The 14,677-nt window shown below is 35.7% G+C and overlaps 1 protein-coding gene across 1 annotated transcript in view; it reads right to left on the bottom strand.

Annotated features, from left to right (window-relative positions):
- The window catches only part of Cct6b (chaperonin containing TCP1 subunit 6B), a 46,460-nt gene that overhangs the window by 11,882 nt on the left and 19,901 nt on the right, over window positions 1–14,677 (bottom strand). Inside the window, 4 exon segments of the mRNA XM_087192038.1 lie at window positions 11,720–11,761; window positions 11,764–11,866; window positions 12,273–12,369; window positions 13,058–13,140. Coding sequence (XP_087048164.1) covers window positions 11,720–11,761; window positions 11,764–11,866; window positions 12,273–12,369; window positions 13,058–13,140 — 325 coding nt within the window.

The raw sequence follows: 14,677 nt of genomic DNA, 5'->3' as shown, positions 1-14,677 counted from the left end.
ATGGCCATACTTCCAAAACTGCTATATAGATTTAATGCAATGCTGATTGAAATTCCAATAATATATTTCACAGAACTAGAGAAAACAATCGAAAAATTCATTTGGAACCAGAAGAGACCTAGAATAGCAAAAGCAATTCTAGGCAACAGAGACATGGCAGGGGGTATCGCAATCCCCAACTTGAAACTATACTATAAAGCTACTGTGATAAAAACAGCATTTTACTGGCAAAGAAACAGACCTGAGGATCAGTGGAATAGATTAGAAGATGCAGAAACAACTCCAGACATACTCAGCCACCTCATCTTTGACAAAGGAGCCAACCACCCTCATTGGAGGAAAGATAGCCTATTTAACAAATGGTGTTGGAAAAACTGGATTTCAACCTGCCAAAGATTAAAACTAGACCCATATCTATCACCACACACTAAACTAAGATCAAAGTGGATTAACAATCTAAATATTAAAACAGAAACACTAAACTTGCTGGAAGATAAGTTAGGTAGAACTCTTGAAGACAGTGGCATAGGAAAAGACTTCATGAACAAAACCTCAGTACCGCAGGAAGTAGCACAAAGAATCAACTGGGATCTCATCTTATTAAAAAGCTTCTGCACTGCAAGAGAAACAACCCACAGAGCTAACAGACAACCTACAATGTGGGAAAAAAAATTTAGCAGCTGTACCTCAGACAAAGGACTACTATTTAGAATATATGAAGAACTGAAAAAAATCAGACCCACCTCCAATTTAAAGCCCCAATTCAAACCTGGGCATGTGAAATGAACAGATATTTCTCAGACAAGGAAGTAAAAACAGCAAATAAACATTTGAACAAATGTTCAACATCACTGGTCATTCGAGAGATGCAGATGAAAACAATACTGAGATTCCACCTCACCCCAGAAAGAATGGCTACTATCATGAAATCAACCAATAACAAATGCTGGTGGGGTTGTGGAGAGAAAGGAACCCTTCTCCATTGTTGGTGGGAGTGCAGACTGGTGCAACCACTATGGAAATCAGTATGGAGATACCTCAAAGAACTAGGACTAGAGGTCCCATTTGACCCAGCTATTCCCCTGCTGGGTATCTTCCCCAAAGAATTAAAAGAATCATACCACAGTGATATATGTGCACCCAAGTGTATAGCAGCACAGTTTGTAATCGCTAAAGCTTGGAAATAGCCCAAGTGCCCAACAACTGGAAACTGGATAAAGAAGATGTGGGGTTTTTTTTATAAAATGGAGTACTACTCAACCATAAAGAATAAGAAACTAGAGATATTTATAGCTAAATGGATGCACATTGAGGCCATACTCTTAAGTGAAATAAATAGGACACACATGTGTAAATACCAAACAGTTTCTCTAGTGTGAGAAACTGAAAGTGTAAATAAGGATTAAAATGATTAAAACGAATAATTGATAATTTGAAATAGGAAGAAAAGGTCCAAAGCATAGGGGAAGTGGGAGGGGAAGGGGAAAGGAAAGAAGGAAAAGGAAAAATTATGAGAAAAGGAAAAAATGGAAACAAAGTCTTTGTAAATAGGGAAGGGAGCACAGGGAATGGGGAAAAAATAAGAACAAAGATACATCATGTACAGGTATAAGAATCCCATGATAAATGTAAACATATTGCATACCTAAAATGTACCAATAAAAGAATTTAAGCAGAACAAAAAAAAAAAGAATATGTCACTGAATGTGACTTTGAAAGGTCTGATGCACAGGTAGTGGAGGAGATTGTGTCCATGGGCAAGAGTATGGGCCTGGACATCAATGGTGTGGATTTAGCTCAGTGGCACTGCGCCTGCCTTGCAAACACAAAGTCCTGAGTTTGATCCCCTGTACTGGGGGGGCGGTGTGGGCATCAATGGTGCAGACATAGAGGGGCTTGCTGAGAACCATACAAAGGAGCTGATGATGGAAGAATTTGTTGAACTTCAGAGCAGCAGAGGCACTTGTTGAGGAGTGTTCCACTGAAAAAGAGGAAGACAGGGAGGAGGTTTGCAGTGATGTGATAAAACCCATTATGGAAAAATGGAATGAGTGCCAGGATTTCTTTCAGAAACACCACCCCGACATAACTGTAATGAACAGAGTGTTGAATCTGATAAACGATAATGTGGTCTCTCATTTCCAGAGCATTATGAAACACAGGATAAACAAGTGACATTAGACAGATTATTCATCAAAACTGACCCTGCAGCAAAGAGACAAAAAAAAGAGGAAACCTCTGAAGGAGATCTTGCTGATATCCTTATGGAGAACCACTCTCTCTCCAAACAATAACCTCTTCCCCATCCACCTTCCTGTCCACACCAGAAGTCACCTCAAGCAAGGTTAATGTTCTCTCTCTTCATATTGTACTGTGCTGAACTTTGTTTCATATTTTTGTGGTTAAAAAAATACATATGGTTCAGAATGGATTAACCTTATTTACAGTGAATCTTATGGAGAAACTTGATTTGCTTCACTACCAATTCGGTTCTCGACCAGAATCGTGGAACAAATTAAGTTCATGAACCAAATACCACTGTATTGTAGGCTTTATGCACTATACCATTTCCTTTGCAACCATTCAACTCTACTACTAACACAAAAATAGTCACAGTCAAAACATAAACAAGTGACTGTGTTCCAATAAAACTTTGTATACCAAAAACAAGGAGCAAATCAGATATACCTGTTAGTTGGGCTGATCCTAACTTAGAGTAAATGGACAAATTCTTGAAAGACACAAGCTACCAAAGCCTACTCAAAAAAATGTTTGAAAGCTAGCTTTAATAACCCTCTATCTATTAAATTGAATTTGTAGATAAAAACTTTCCCATAAAGAAAACTCATGGTTCAGACAGCTTTACTGACAAATTTCTACCAAATATCTAAGGAAGAAGTACTAATTTTACATAACTCAACACCTTAAAAAACTTGAACAGAAAGGGTTTCCAACTCATTCTATAAAGACAGCATTATTTTAATACAAAAAACGATAAAGGTATTACATGAAAAAATATACACAGACTAAATATCCCTTTGGAATATAGATGTAAAAATTCTTAGAATTTTACCAACGAAGTGCAACAATATATAAAAGGATACCTAGGGCTGGGGATTTAGCTCAGTGGTTTCACTGCCTGCTGCGCAAGTGCAAGGACCCAAGTTCGATCCCCGGTACCAAAAAAAAAAAAAAAGATAAAAGGATACCTACATATAACAGCATTAGTCACAAAAGCCAACAGGTAGTTGCCACACAAGCTATTCCATCAACAGATGAATAAATAAAATGGGACGCACACATACAATATTCTATCTTAAAAAGGAAGTTCTGGCATATGCTACAACATGAATAAACCCTGATGACATTATTATAAGTGGAAAAAAGCCAATCACAAAAAGACAAATACCATATGATTACACTTATATGTGGCACATAGTCAAATTTAAAGACAGAAAGTAGAATGGCGATAACCAAGAGGACAGGGGTGGGGGGGAATGGGGAGTTAAGTGTTTAATGGAACAGAGTTCCATTTACAAGATGAAAAATGTGTGAACATGTCATAGATAACTGCTGTGCCAACTTCAGTTAAAAAAAAAACACGCCCAACTGATTGGCTTAGCATAGTTCTGGGGTGTGACTGAATGAATTTACTGAAAACAGAAATAAGTGTAAGTGGCACCAGCCTGATTGGAATAAAAAGAGAAGAAGGAATTATTGTTTCTGTTTCTTCAGAGGAGCTCCAGTTTTCACCTTCACCTTGAACGTCCATCTCCTGGCTTCCAGGGCAGACTCTTCAGCCTTCCAGCATACTCGGGTTTTCCAGCACAGACCCTTTGGCTTCCTGATGTAGACTTGCCCGGGACTCTACAGTGAGCTCCAGGCTTTCAACTTTTGACTGGACCCTTTGGATACAGACCGCCCGTTTGCACTCTTCCATACCTGACTCTGCAGATGGCCATTGTAAGCCTGCCTTGTAAATTCATATGTATCTTATATTAAATCTTTTTTTCTAGTGAGCACTGACTAATACAGGGTGAATGGCGGTAATGGGTGCAATCAGTGTGAATGCATTTACTGCTATAGAACTACTCTTAGAAATTGTTAAATTGTAAGCTTTACATTGTGTATATTTTGTCATATTTTAAAATTAAATCCATTTATTTATTTATTTTTGGTATCGGGGATTGAACACGGGTCCTTGCGCTTGCGCAGCAGGCGGCGAAACGACTGAGCTAAATCCCCGGCCTCCATTTATTTTTTTAAAAGTAAAATGCATCATAAGTAAGCAGAGCTTATCCTAAGTAGGTAAAGTTGGCTGAACATTTGAATCCATGTAATTACCACATCAAGAAATTAAAAGAGAAAAGCTGGGCCGGGGATTTAGTTCAGTGGTTCTGCCACCTGCCTCGCAACCGCTAGGTCCTGAGTTTGACCCCCGGTACCAAAAAAAAGAGAGAGAGAGAAAAGCCATATGATCATCTCAATAGATACAGAAAAGGCATCTGACAAAAACTTGACATCTACATTTGATTAAAACTCTCAATAAACTAGGCATAGAAGAGAAATTCCTCAACTTGATTTTTTTAAAAAAACCTAATGATAGGTAATAATATATAATGATGTAATAATATCTAATGATATTATTACAGCTAATATCATGCATACAGGAGAAAAACTAAATGCTTTCCACATTAGATCAAGAGTGAGGAAAGGATTCCACTCTCAACATTTTTAGTTAACATTACACTGAAGGTTTAGGCCATGAAATAGCATGAAAAAGAAATGAAAAATATTCAGATTAGAAATGAAGAAGTAAAACTCTTTATTAGCAGATAGCATAGTCATTTATATAAACAGTTCAATGAAATATATATATATAATTATAAACAATTCAATGAAATATATATAAATGATATATATATATTTTTTTTTAATATTTCAAATTAATAGCTTAGCCGGACTGTAAAATTCAAGAACATACAAAATTTGAATGTATTTCTATGTTAGCAACTATCAGAAACTTGAGATTTCTAAAATATTATATATAATAATATCAAAATATATGAAGCACACAGGGCTTAATCTGAAATAAAGATATGTAAAAAGCTACTAAAAACCAGAAAATAAAAAATATTACTTAGATAAACTTAAAAAGGTCCACATTAAGTGCAGAGATATGCCATGTTCATGAGGTAAAAATGGCCAAATTCACTGAAGAGATACTACTCAAAAGAAGAAGAAATGGCCAATAAGTTTATGAAAAAATGTCCAACATCTTTAGCCATTACAGAAATGTAAATCAAAGCCACATTGGACCCAAGTTCGATCCCCGGTACCAAAAAAAAAAAAAAACTACATTGAGATTCCATCTCACTGCAGTCAGATTGGCTATTATCAAGAATACAAAAAACAATAAATGCTGGTAAGGATGTGGGGGAAAGGAATACTCCTACATTGTTGGTGGGAATGTAAACTAGTACAACCACTATGAAAATCAGTATGGAGATTCCTCAAAAAACTGAAAATAGAAACACTACCATTTGATTCAGCTATGTCACTCCTTGGTATATTCTCAAAAGAATCAAAGACAGCAAATAACAGCAATACATGCATATCCATCATCATAATGGATCGATTCACAGCAGCTAAGCTGTGGAACCACCCTGGCTGCCCATCAATATAGATGAGTAGATAAAGAAAATTATATATATGTATGAAAGATACAATAACATCAATGAATTTCTAAATAATTATACAGAGTAAAACCCAGACCAAAATAGAGTACATACTGTATTAGTCTATTCATACAAAATATTAGAAAATGCAAACTCATCTATAGTGACAGAAAGGAGACCAGGGAAAGAAGTGCTATGGGGAGCTGTGGGAGGGAAATATTGTCAGTGGACACTGAGATGATGGATATGTTCACTATCTTGATTGAGATGATGGTGCAGGGTGTTCACTTTAAATATGTCCAATTTGGGGCCGGGGGTTTAGCTCAGTGGTTCCGCCACCTGCCCTCCAAGTGCAAGGACGGAGTTTGATCCCCGGTACAAAAAAAATGTCAATTATACCTCACTAAAATTATTTTAAACAAACTTAAGCAGTTGAAGTGATACATTTTTCCCCATTAACTTTATTGGTACATTTTAGGTATAAAATACAGTTACATTCATCATTGGGATCTTGTACCATTACATGAGTATCTTGGTTCTTACATTTTTTTCCCCTTCCCTTGCCCTCCCCTCACCCCCTCCACCCTTCCCTATTTGCAAAGACTTTGTTTCCATTTTTTTCCTTTTCTCATATTTTTTCTTTTCTCTTTTTTCCTTTCCCCTACCCCTCCCACTTCCCCTGCTCCTTTAGACCTTTTCTTCCTGTTACACAATATCAGTTATACATTTTTAAAATTACAATATTAAGATCTAAGAGACATTACCACAGATTTTACAGAATTTAAAAGGATCTAGAAAGCATATTACAAAAATCTTTTTTGAAATAAATTTGACAACTTCTAAGAAGTACCTTGGAAGACAAATTAATGAAACTAACTCTGAGGAAATATAAAATTTGAATAGCACCTATTAAAGAAAGTATATTCCATAGGCTGGGGATTAAGCTCAGTGGTTTCGCTGCCTGCTGCACAAGCGCAAGGACCCGAGCTCGATGCCCGGTACCAAATGAAAAAAAAGAAAGTATATTCCTAGCTTGAAAACCTACCTATATGACAACACCAGCCTCATATACATTTTAACTGATAAATTATATCAAACAATTAAAGCAGAAAAAAGAAGGGACACTTCTCCCCTCGTTTTAGGAACTCAACATTGTACTAATCCTAAAATTGGATAAAGATAATAGAAGAAAAAAGTATGAACATAGATAGAAATTTGTTTAACAAAACAAACTCTTAGAAGTCAGATCTGGCAGGATGTAGAAAGTGGTTTTGTTATAGGGATGGCAGTATTGGTTCAGCATTGGAAGATCCACCCCCAAAAGTCATCATTTTAACAGAAGAAAGAAAAAAGCCATATGATCCTGTCACTAGTTGGAGAAAAAGTTTTGGACTAAATTCTACAGCTGTTCATGGTAAAAGCTATCAGGAGACTAGAAGTAGAACAGAACCTTCTCAACAGATTAAAGACATGTACTCCATACTTTCAGCGAGAACGCCTTATATGAATGGAGAAGATACAATGCTTTCTCCTTAAGGTGGGGAACAAGGGCAGATATGCTTACTCTTTATCTGTCCATTAAACTTTGAAACCTAGTCCCCACCAAAATAGTCTGGCGATAAAACGACACAATTAGGATAGGATTGGCACGGTAGAAGCAAAATCTCTATATGTAGATGAAATGATCATCTACAGAGAAAATACTAAGCAATCTCTAGGAGCCCCTAGAACTTGTACTTGAATTTAACAGGATTAGAAAACACAAGGTATATATAAAAATTCAGATCTGTGTATACTTGCTATAAATGAAGAATTGGCTATTGAAATTTAAAAGTAATGTAGGAGTACAAAGGACCTAGAAAAGTTAAAAAAAACAAAAAAAAAATCAGTGTTGGAAGATGTTTAGTACCTAATTTTAAGACTTCTTCTAAAGCTACAGTAATCAAGGCAGTGTTGGTGTAAGGAAAGACATATAGATCATTGGAATAAAACAGAGAATCTAGAAATAGAACCACACATATATGGTCCACTGAGTTTTGAAAGATTATTTCACATTAGCATTTTATAGAATATAAACTCAATGCAAGAGCCGAGGAAGAGAAAGTGTTTTCAGCAAACACCACTAGAACACCTGGTATCCATATATAAAAAATTAACCTCAACCCTTTATTTCCATACATAAAAATAACTTGAAGGTATCTATGAACCTAAATAAGAAAGCCTAAAAGTATAAAACTTTAAGAAGAAATTATAAGGGAAAATATTTATGAATTCAGGGTAGGCAAGAACTACCTAGGATACAAAAGACATGATGTATAAAAGAAAAAAATTGATAAATGAGATTCCATCAAAATTTAGAACTTTAAATGACATCATTAAAATGAAAAGTAGTCCTTAAACAGACCGTATTTCCAATGCATATAACCTATGACCAGAATATATAAAGAATTCTTAGAGCTCATTAATAGACAACCCAATTAAAATGTAGACATAAGATGATAAATAGCCAGCATAGCACAAGGAAAGGTGTGCAACTCTAGAATCAGAAAAATACTAATCAGTACAATAATAAGACTGAATTATACACTCATTAGGGAGATGAAGTTAAAAGTTTTAAAAGCCTTGTCATGACTTTTTCTTTTTGTTGGATTCTCCCCCTTTGCGTTTAACTTGTCACATCCAATGGATTCATTCTGCAGGGTTTCCTTGGGTTGTGATCCTCTTTGTCTTTTCCTAGGGTATTGTCTACAATTTTTTGGAGTGCCAGTTTGGTATTCATGAAGTTCCTGAGGTGCTCTTTATCGTGAAAGTATCTTATTTCTCCATCAATTTTGAAAGATAGTTTTGCAGGGTACATCAATCTGGGTTGGAGCCTGTTTTCCTTTAGGGCTTGAAATACATCACTCCAAGCTCTTCCTGCCTTGAGGGTTTGCATTGAGAAGTCTGCTGTGATTCTGATGGGCTTTCCTTTTTATGTGATTTGTTTCTTTTCTCTCACTGCTTGTAGAATTTTGTTCTTCTGTTGGATTTCTGGAATCCTAAATATTATATGCCTATGTGTAGATTTTTTTTGATTAAGGCTAGCTGGAGTCCTATATGCCTCATTTATCTGTATGTCAAGTTCTTTTCCCCTCCTTGGGAAGTTTTCTGCCACCACTTCTGTGAACAGTTTTTTCATGTCATCTGCATTCTCTCCTCTTTCCTTCATTGACCCCAATCAGTCTTATGTTAATCTTCTTTGCATCGTCTAGCAGCTGCTGGATTGATTTCTCGTGTTCTGTTACAATTTTAAAGCAATTTTTCTTTTCCTCCTCACTAATTGCAATCTTATCTTCTATATGTGAAATTCTATCCTCACATTGGTTCATTCTGCTGCACAGACTTTCGATGGAGTTTTTAATCTCCTGGAAATCTGTTTGTACCTGTTTTATGGATTCCATTTGTTTCCTATGGTGGGATTCCATCATGTTCCTCAGATCCTCTATTTTTTATCTGTGTCCTCTCTAGATTAATCATGTCTTGCACTATGAGCACAATCTTTGCTGTTATCTGAGTAATTATTTCTGATTTCATTTTTCCCAGATCCTCTTTTGTTGCCAGTTCAGAGAGTCCAGGTGGTTGAGTATCAGATTGTTCCACCTCATTTCCCTTTGGGGTTGCTGTAGGTGATCTGGAAGTCTGTTTTTGAGGCTTGTTTACGTGTCTTCTCATTTCCATGGCGGGGGGGTGGGTGCTTCTGGCGCCCACGCGGCTCACCTTCTCTGCCCTAGGAGCTTCGGATGGTGGCGGGGGAGCTTCCTTCCAGGTGCTGGAACCACCTTAGCTTCTCTGCCCTAGGAGCCTGGGATGGAGGCGGGGAGCTTCCTTCCGGGTGCTCAAACCGGCTCACCTTCTCTGCCCTAGGAGCCTGGGATGGCGACGGGGGAGCTCCCTTCCAGGTGCTGGGACCAGCTCAGCTTCTCTGCCCTAGGAGCTTGGGATAGTGGCGGGGAGCTTCCTTCCGGGTGCTGGGACTGGCTCACCTTCTCTGAAGTGATATTTTTTATAAAGAGTAATCCATTCATTCTATGTATCCTAAGTTCTAAGAATCAGATGGAACTACCAAAGGCTTCAAGCCTGGATTGTGTTTTTCCTGAAAAAAAAAAATGCTGTTAGCATCCACCAAAAATAACTACAAAAAGTAGGAAGTGATCCTTATATAATACCCCATATGATTTCCATTTAGGAATGATGTGATTTCTCCTTTTCAGTAATGAAATCTATGTAACTGATCATATTTCTTTATATTCTGGCAACTTAAATATTAATGACGGTTATTATGTTTCTTACTATTTATATTCTTTTCTCTAGATTCTAATTTTCCACTATTTTACCATCATTTTACCATCATTTCACATCTATTGCTTTGTTTATCAAAGCTAACCATTATTTATGTTTCTTATTATTCTTCATGTATATTTCATATATCATAAAATCAATCCTTTTAAAGTGTACTTTTCAGATGCTTTTTAGTACAGTTACAAGACTATGCAACCATCACCATTATCTAATTCAAGAACATTTTCACCATCCCTCCAAAAGAATTCTGTCCCCATTACCAGTTGCTCTCTATTACCCCAGCCCTTGACCACTAATCTACTTTCAGTCTACACTGATTTGCCTTTCTTGGACACTTCATATACATGGAATCATATAATACATGACCTTCTGTATTTGGATTCTTTGATTTAGCATAATGTTTTCAAGGTTCATCCATGTGTAATACATTCTGGTACTTTACTCCTTTTTAGGGCAAATAACACCCTACTATACTCTATTATATGGAAATACCACTTTGTTTATCCATTCATCAACTATTGGACATTTGGATTGTTTCCATGTTTGAACATTATAAATAATGCTGCTATGAACATTTGTGTAGAGATTTTGTACAGGCATATGTTCTCAACTCTCTTGCATAGATACCTAACAGTGGATTTTCTGGGTCATATAAAAACTATGTTTAACTTTTTAAGAAACTGTTTTCCCACCAGCAATGTATGAGGGTTCCAATTTCCCTACAACCTTGTACTTAACAGTTATTGTTGTTTAGCTTTTTTATTAAAGCCATCCTAAAAGTTGTAAAATGGTATCTCTTTGTGCTTTTTCATTCCCCTAATGACTCATGATGTTCAACATCTTTTCATGTGCCTATTATTCCACTTTAAATGTGTGCTTTTATCAAATTATCTACCCCAACTCTTTTTAGAAGGAAGTTGATTATAAATTGTCAATAAATAATAAATGTTGCAGGGTGTGATAGTGCACACTTTAAATCCCAGCACTCTGGGAGACTGAAGCAGGAGGATCACAAGTTCAAAGCCAGTCTGGGTGACTTAGTGACTTAACAAAACTCTGTCTCAAAATAAAAAATAAAAAAGGAGCTGAGGATGTAGTTCAGTGTGAAGACCTTCGGTTCAATCTCCAGCACTGCAAAATAATAATATAATAATAATAACAATAATAAATGTTAATATTTCTTTCTTAAAATTACACTGCACCTGAGGTAACAGAATGAGTTCTGAGCTATCAAAGCTTTTTCATAGTTTAAGAAAAAAACTCCTAAAAATAAAAAATGACACTATAACATTTAACTAAGGGCTTTTTTATTTCATAAACAAGAATTAATTAAGATGGCCACATACTATTAAGAATATTTCATAGGAAACCCTTTACAATCCAAGCTACAAATTGTCCAAAGTAAAATGAAAGAATAGTAATCATCAATTTATTTTTCATTACTGGGGATTGAAACCAGGGAGCACTGAACTATATCTCCATTCCATTTTCAGTCCTTTCTTATCTTATCTTGAGACAGGATCATGCTAAATTGCCCACGATGACCTCTAACTTGAGATCCTACTGCCTCATCCTCCCGAGAAGGTGGGATTATAAGTGTGTACCACCACACCTGGCCATACATACATACATACATATCATAACAAATTTATTCTTACTTTGAAAATATGTGAGGTTTATACTGTTATAGAAAAAGAGCTTACCAACTTCAATGGCATTTTTGATGGCATGAAGACCATCTCTATGGCATCCTTGATTAGTGTGAGAGTATACTTATTTGGTCCCTTGATCAACAAGGTGACAGAGCGAGGGTTAACACAACCCTCTATAAAAGTGAACTTTTCTTCACGCTAAAGAATGACACGCAAAGACACAACTTTAGGGCTGGGGGTAAGGCTCAGTGGTAGAAAGCTTATCAACATGCATGAGGCCCTGGGCTTGATCCCTGGCAGTGCAAAAAAAAACAAAAAACAAATACACACACACACACAAAACTCCATAAATTTAATAGTTAATGTCATGAAATAAAGACCTAGTTTATATTATAACCCAATCTTGATGTGATTTTTTCTTATCAAACATAACTAAATATATGTTTTAAAGTAGTTAAGTTACATTTGAACTCTTAATATTTAGATAAATAAATTGTAAAATCTATCCTGTGGGTTAGTCAGATCTCCAAACACAAAATGTGAATTATTACTTTTAAAAAGGCTTAGTGTTCATATTATAACCACTATTCACAGAAGTACTCACTAATGTATATTCAAATACAAGACAAGCATATCCCAAACAATCTATATCAAGGTCTTCAAGACAATTCACAGCCATTCCACCACAAGCAAGAGTGAGTCTGAAATTACATATACATCACCATAGCTTTTGTTATGGAAAACACAAATGCTAAACAGATAAGAAGAGAATTAACATAGAAGACTGCATTACTACTGTATATATTTATTAGCTACAACATGATATTTTAAATATATATAGTAGAATGTCTAAATTGAGCTAATTAACCCTATGCATTATCTCTCAAGGTTATCATTCTTGTAGTGAGAACACTTAAATCTACTCTTAGTTTTTTCAACAATATTGTTATTAATTATAGTCACCATGTTACACAATAGATCCTTGCACGTGTTTATCCTTCTAATACAAAAGAAATCCTTTGAACAACACCTCCTAAACTCTTCAACCTCCCCACTGCCTCACCCCAGGTAACTTCAATTCTCCTGTCTACTTCTATGAGTGCAACATTCTTAGATTACATATATAAGTGAGATCATGCAGTGCTATATTGTTTTTAAAATCTGTTTTAAAGAGAAAGAAAACTTCCTGATACTTCAACAAAATTCTGAAGTAGGTTAACAACCTTGATTTTGACAGTTTAATTATGTACTGAAATTAAAGACAAAATTTGAAATTTGTACACTACTATTTTGCTCATGAACATTTACTAATAAGATGAAAGGAATACACATGGGAAAATTTCAATTTAGTCTGTTAAAAATCTTGGGATACATAATTTGCAAGCTTACCTTTCCATATTTCTTCTTTTTGCTCTGCAGAGAGCTACTATTCCATGTTTTGCAAGAGTATCTAAGGAAAATGGGTCAGTTCCCTATAATCAAATCATCATAAAAATTATAAATACGTCTTCCGTCTTTTGATTTTTTATTTTTGCTTTTCTTTAGACTGAACACATACTAGGCCACTGTTCTACCACTGAGCCACAACCTTAGCCATATATATGTATGCATATATATAATAGGTGGCACCACTGAGCTAAATCCCTGGCCCCATAAACATATTTTAAAAGAGTCGGGGTGGGGTTTTTTGCTTTTTTGGTACCAGGGGTCCAACTCAGGACCTCACGTTTGACAGGCAGGCACTGTGCTACATCCCCGCCCCTACATATTTTAAAACAATATTTCTCAAGTTTTATGGACTTGGCACACCGGGGATCAAACTCGGGACCTTGCACTTGCGAGGCAGGGAGTGAAACCACTGAGCTAAATCCCTGGCCCACTATGATATACTCATTTTTTTTTTTTTGGTACCGGGGATCGAACTTGGGTCTACAAGGCCCAATACTCTTAAAAATTAAGAGCCCAGCCAGGGATTTAGCTCAGTGGTGCCGCCGCCTGCCTCGCAAGCGCAACATCCTGAGTTTGATCCCCGGAACAAAAAAAAAAAATTAAGAACCCAAAGAGCTTTTGTTTATGTGAGCTGTATCTATATTTACCATATTATAAATGTTTTAATCATATTATAAATTAAAATTGAGAAGATTTAGAATTTTAATACATTTAAAGTAATAATAAACCCATTTTATATTAATACTGCTTCTTAATGAACATTTACTATACCTTCCAAAAATATATTTATATATGAGTGATTTATAATTTTGTACATCTCTTTAGTATCTGTCTAAATGGAAATCAGGTAGATTCTCTCATACAGTTCTGCACTCAATTTGGTATGATATGGTATTCTGGTTCAATTATAGAAGAAAATATGGCCTCATGTAGATAAATATTGTAAAGGGAGGAATATTTTAATAGCTTTTTCAGATAACTGTGGATATGCTTCTCTCACAGTATGTTTATAACAAAACTCAACAAGTAATATGTAGTTTCTCAGGGGTTACTCTATATGGAATATTGAACCATGTCAATGAACTTTGCAGACTCTCACATTGAAATCCACTGGTCTTATACATTAAATGGATTATTTATCGATGCATAATTTTGTAAAATCATGCATGGATTAGTCATTCACAAAATATTGGTTCGCTGAGTTATACTCAAATATTATATCAGCACTAAATACTTTCAGGTGTTTTCCTTGAAGTGATAAAATTGTTTCATTCATTTTTCAGAACAATCTACCAACTACCCAAATCTAAATAACCATAATTTGTCTGTCAGTCACACTTTCAAGTGTGGCTTTCAAAGAAAAAATGGCTTTCCAAAAGTAGCTCATTTAGCTCACAGTTCAGTTATACAGGGCTTTTCCCTCAAGATACCATCACATCGGTATACAGCAGAGGGGCTTTGTCTATGCCTCATATTTTTCCACAAAGAACTACAAAAGGATGCATACTTAAGAATTAAAAATTTAATAAAATTAGTAAGTTTTACCACCTCATCCAGACA

The sequence above is a fragment of the Heterocephalus glaber genome, unplaced genomic scaffold (genome assembly GCF_053883595.1).
Source record: "Heterocephalus glaber isolate CG9 unplaced genomic scaffold, H.glaber_assembly_v1.0 deba00001564, whole genome shotgun sequence".
Taxonomy (NCBI): Eukaryota; Metazoa; Chordata; class Mammalia; order Rodentia; family Bathyergidae; genus Heterocephalus; species Heterocephalus glaber.
Note: the sequence above shows the minus strand (reverse complement) of the source record. Positions and strands in the feature narration are given on the sequence as shown.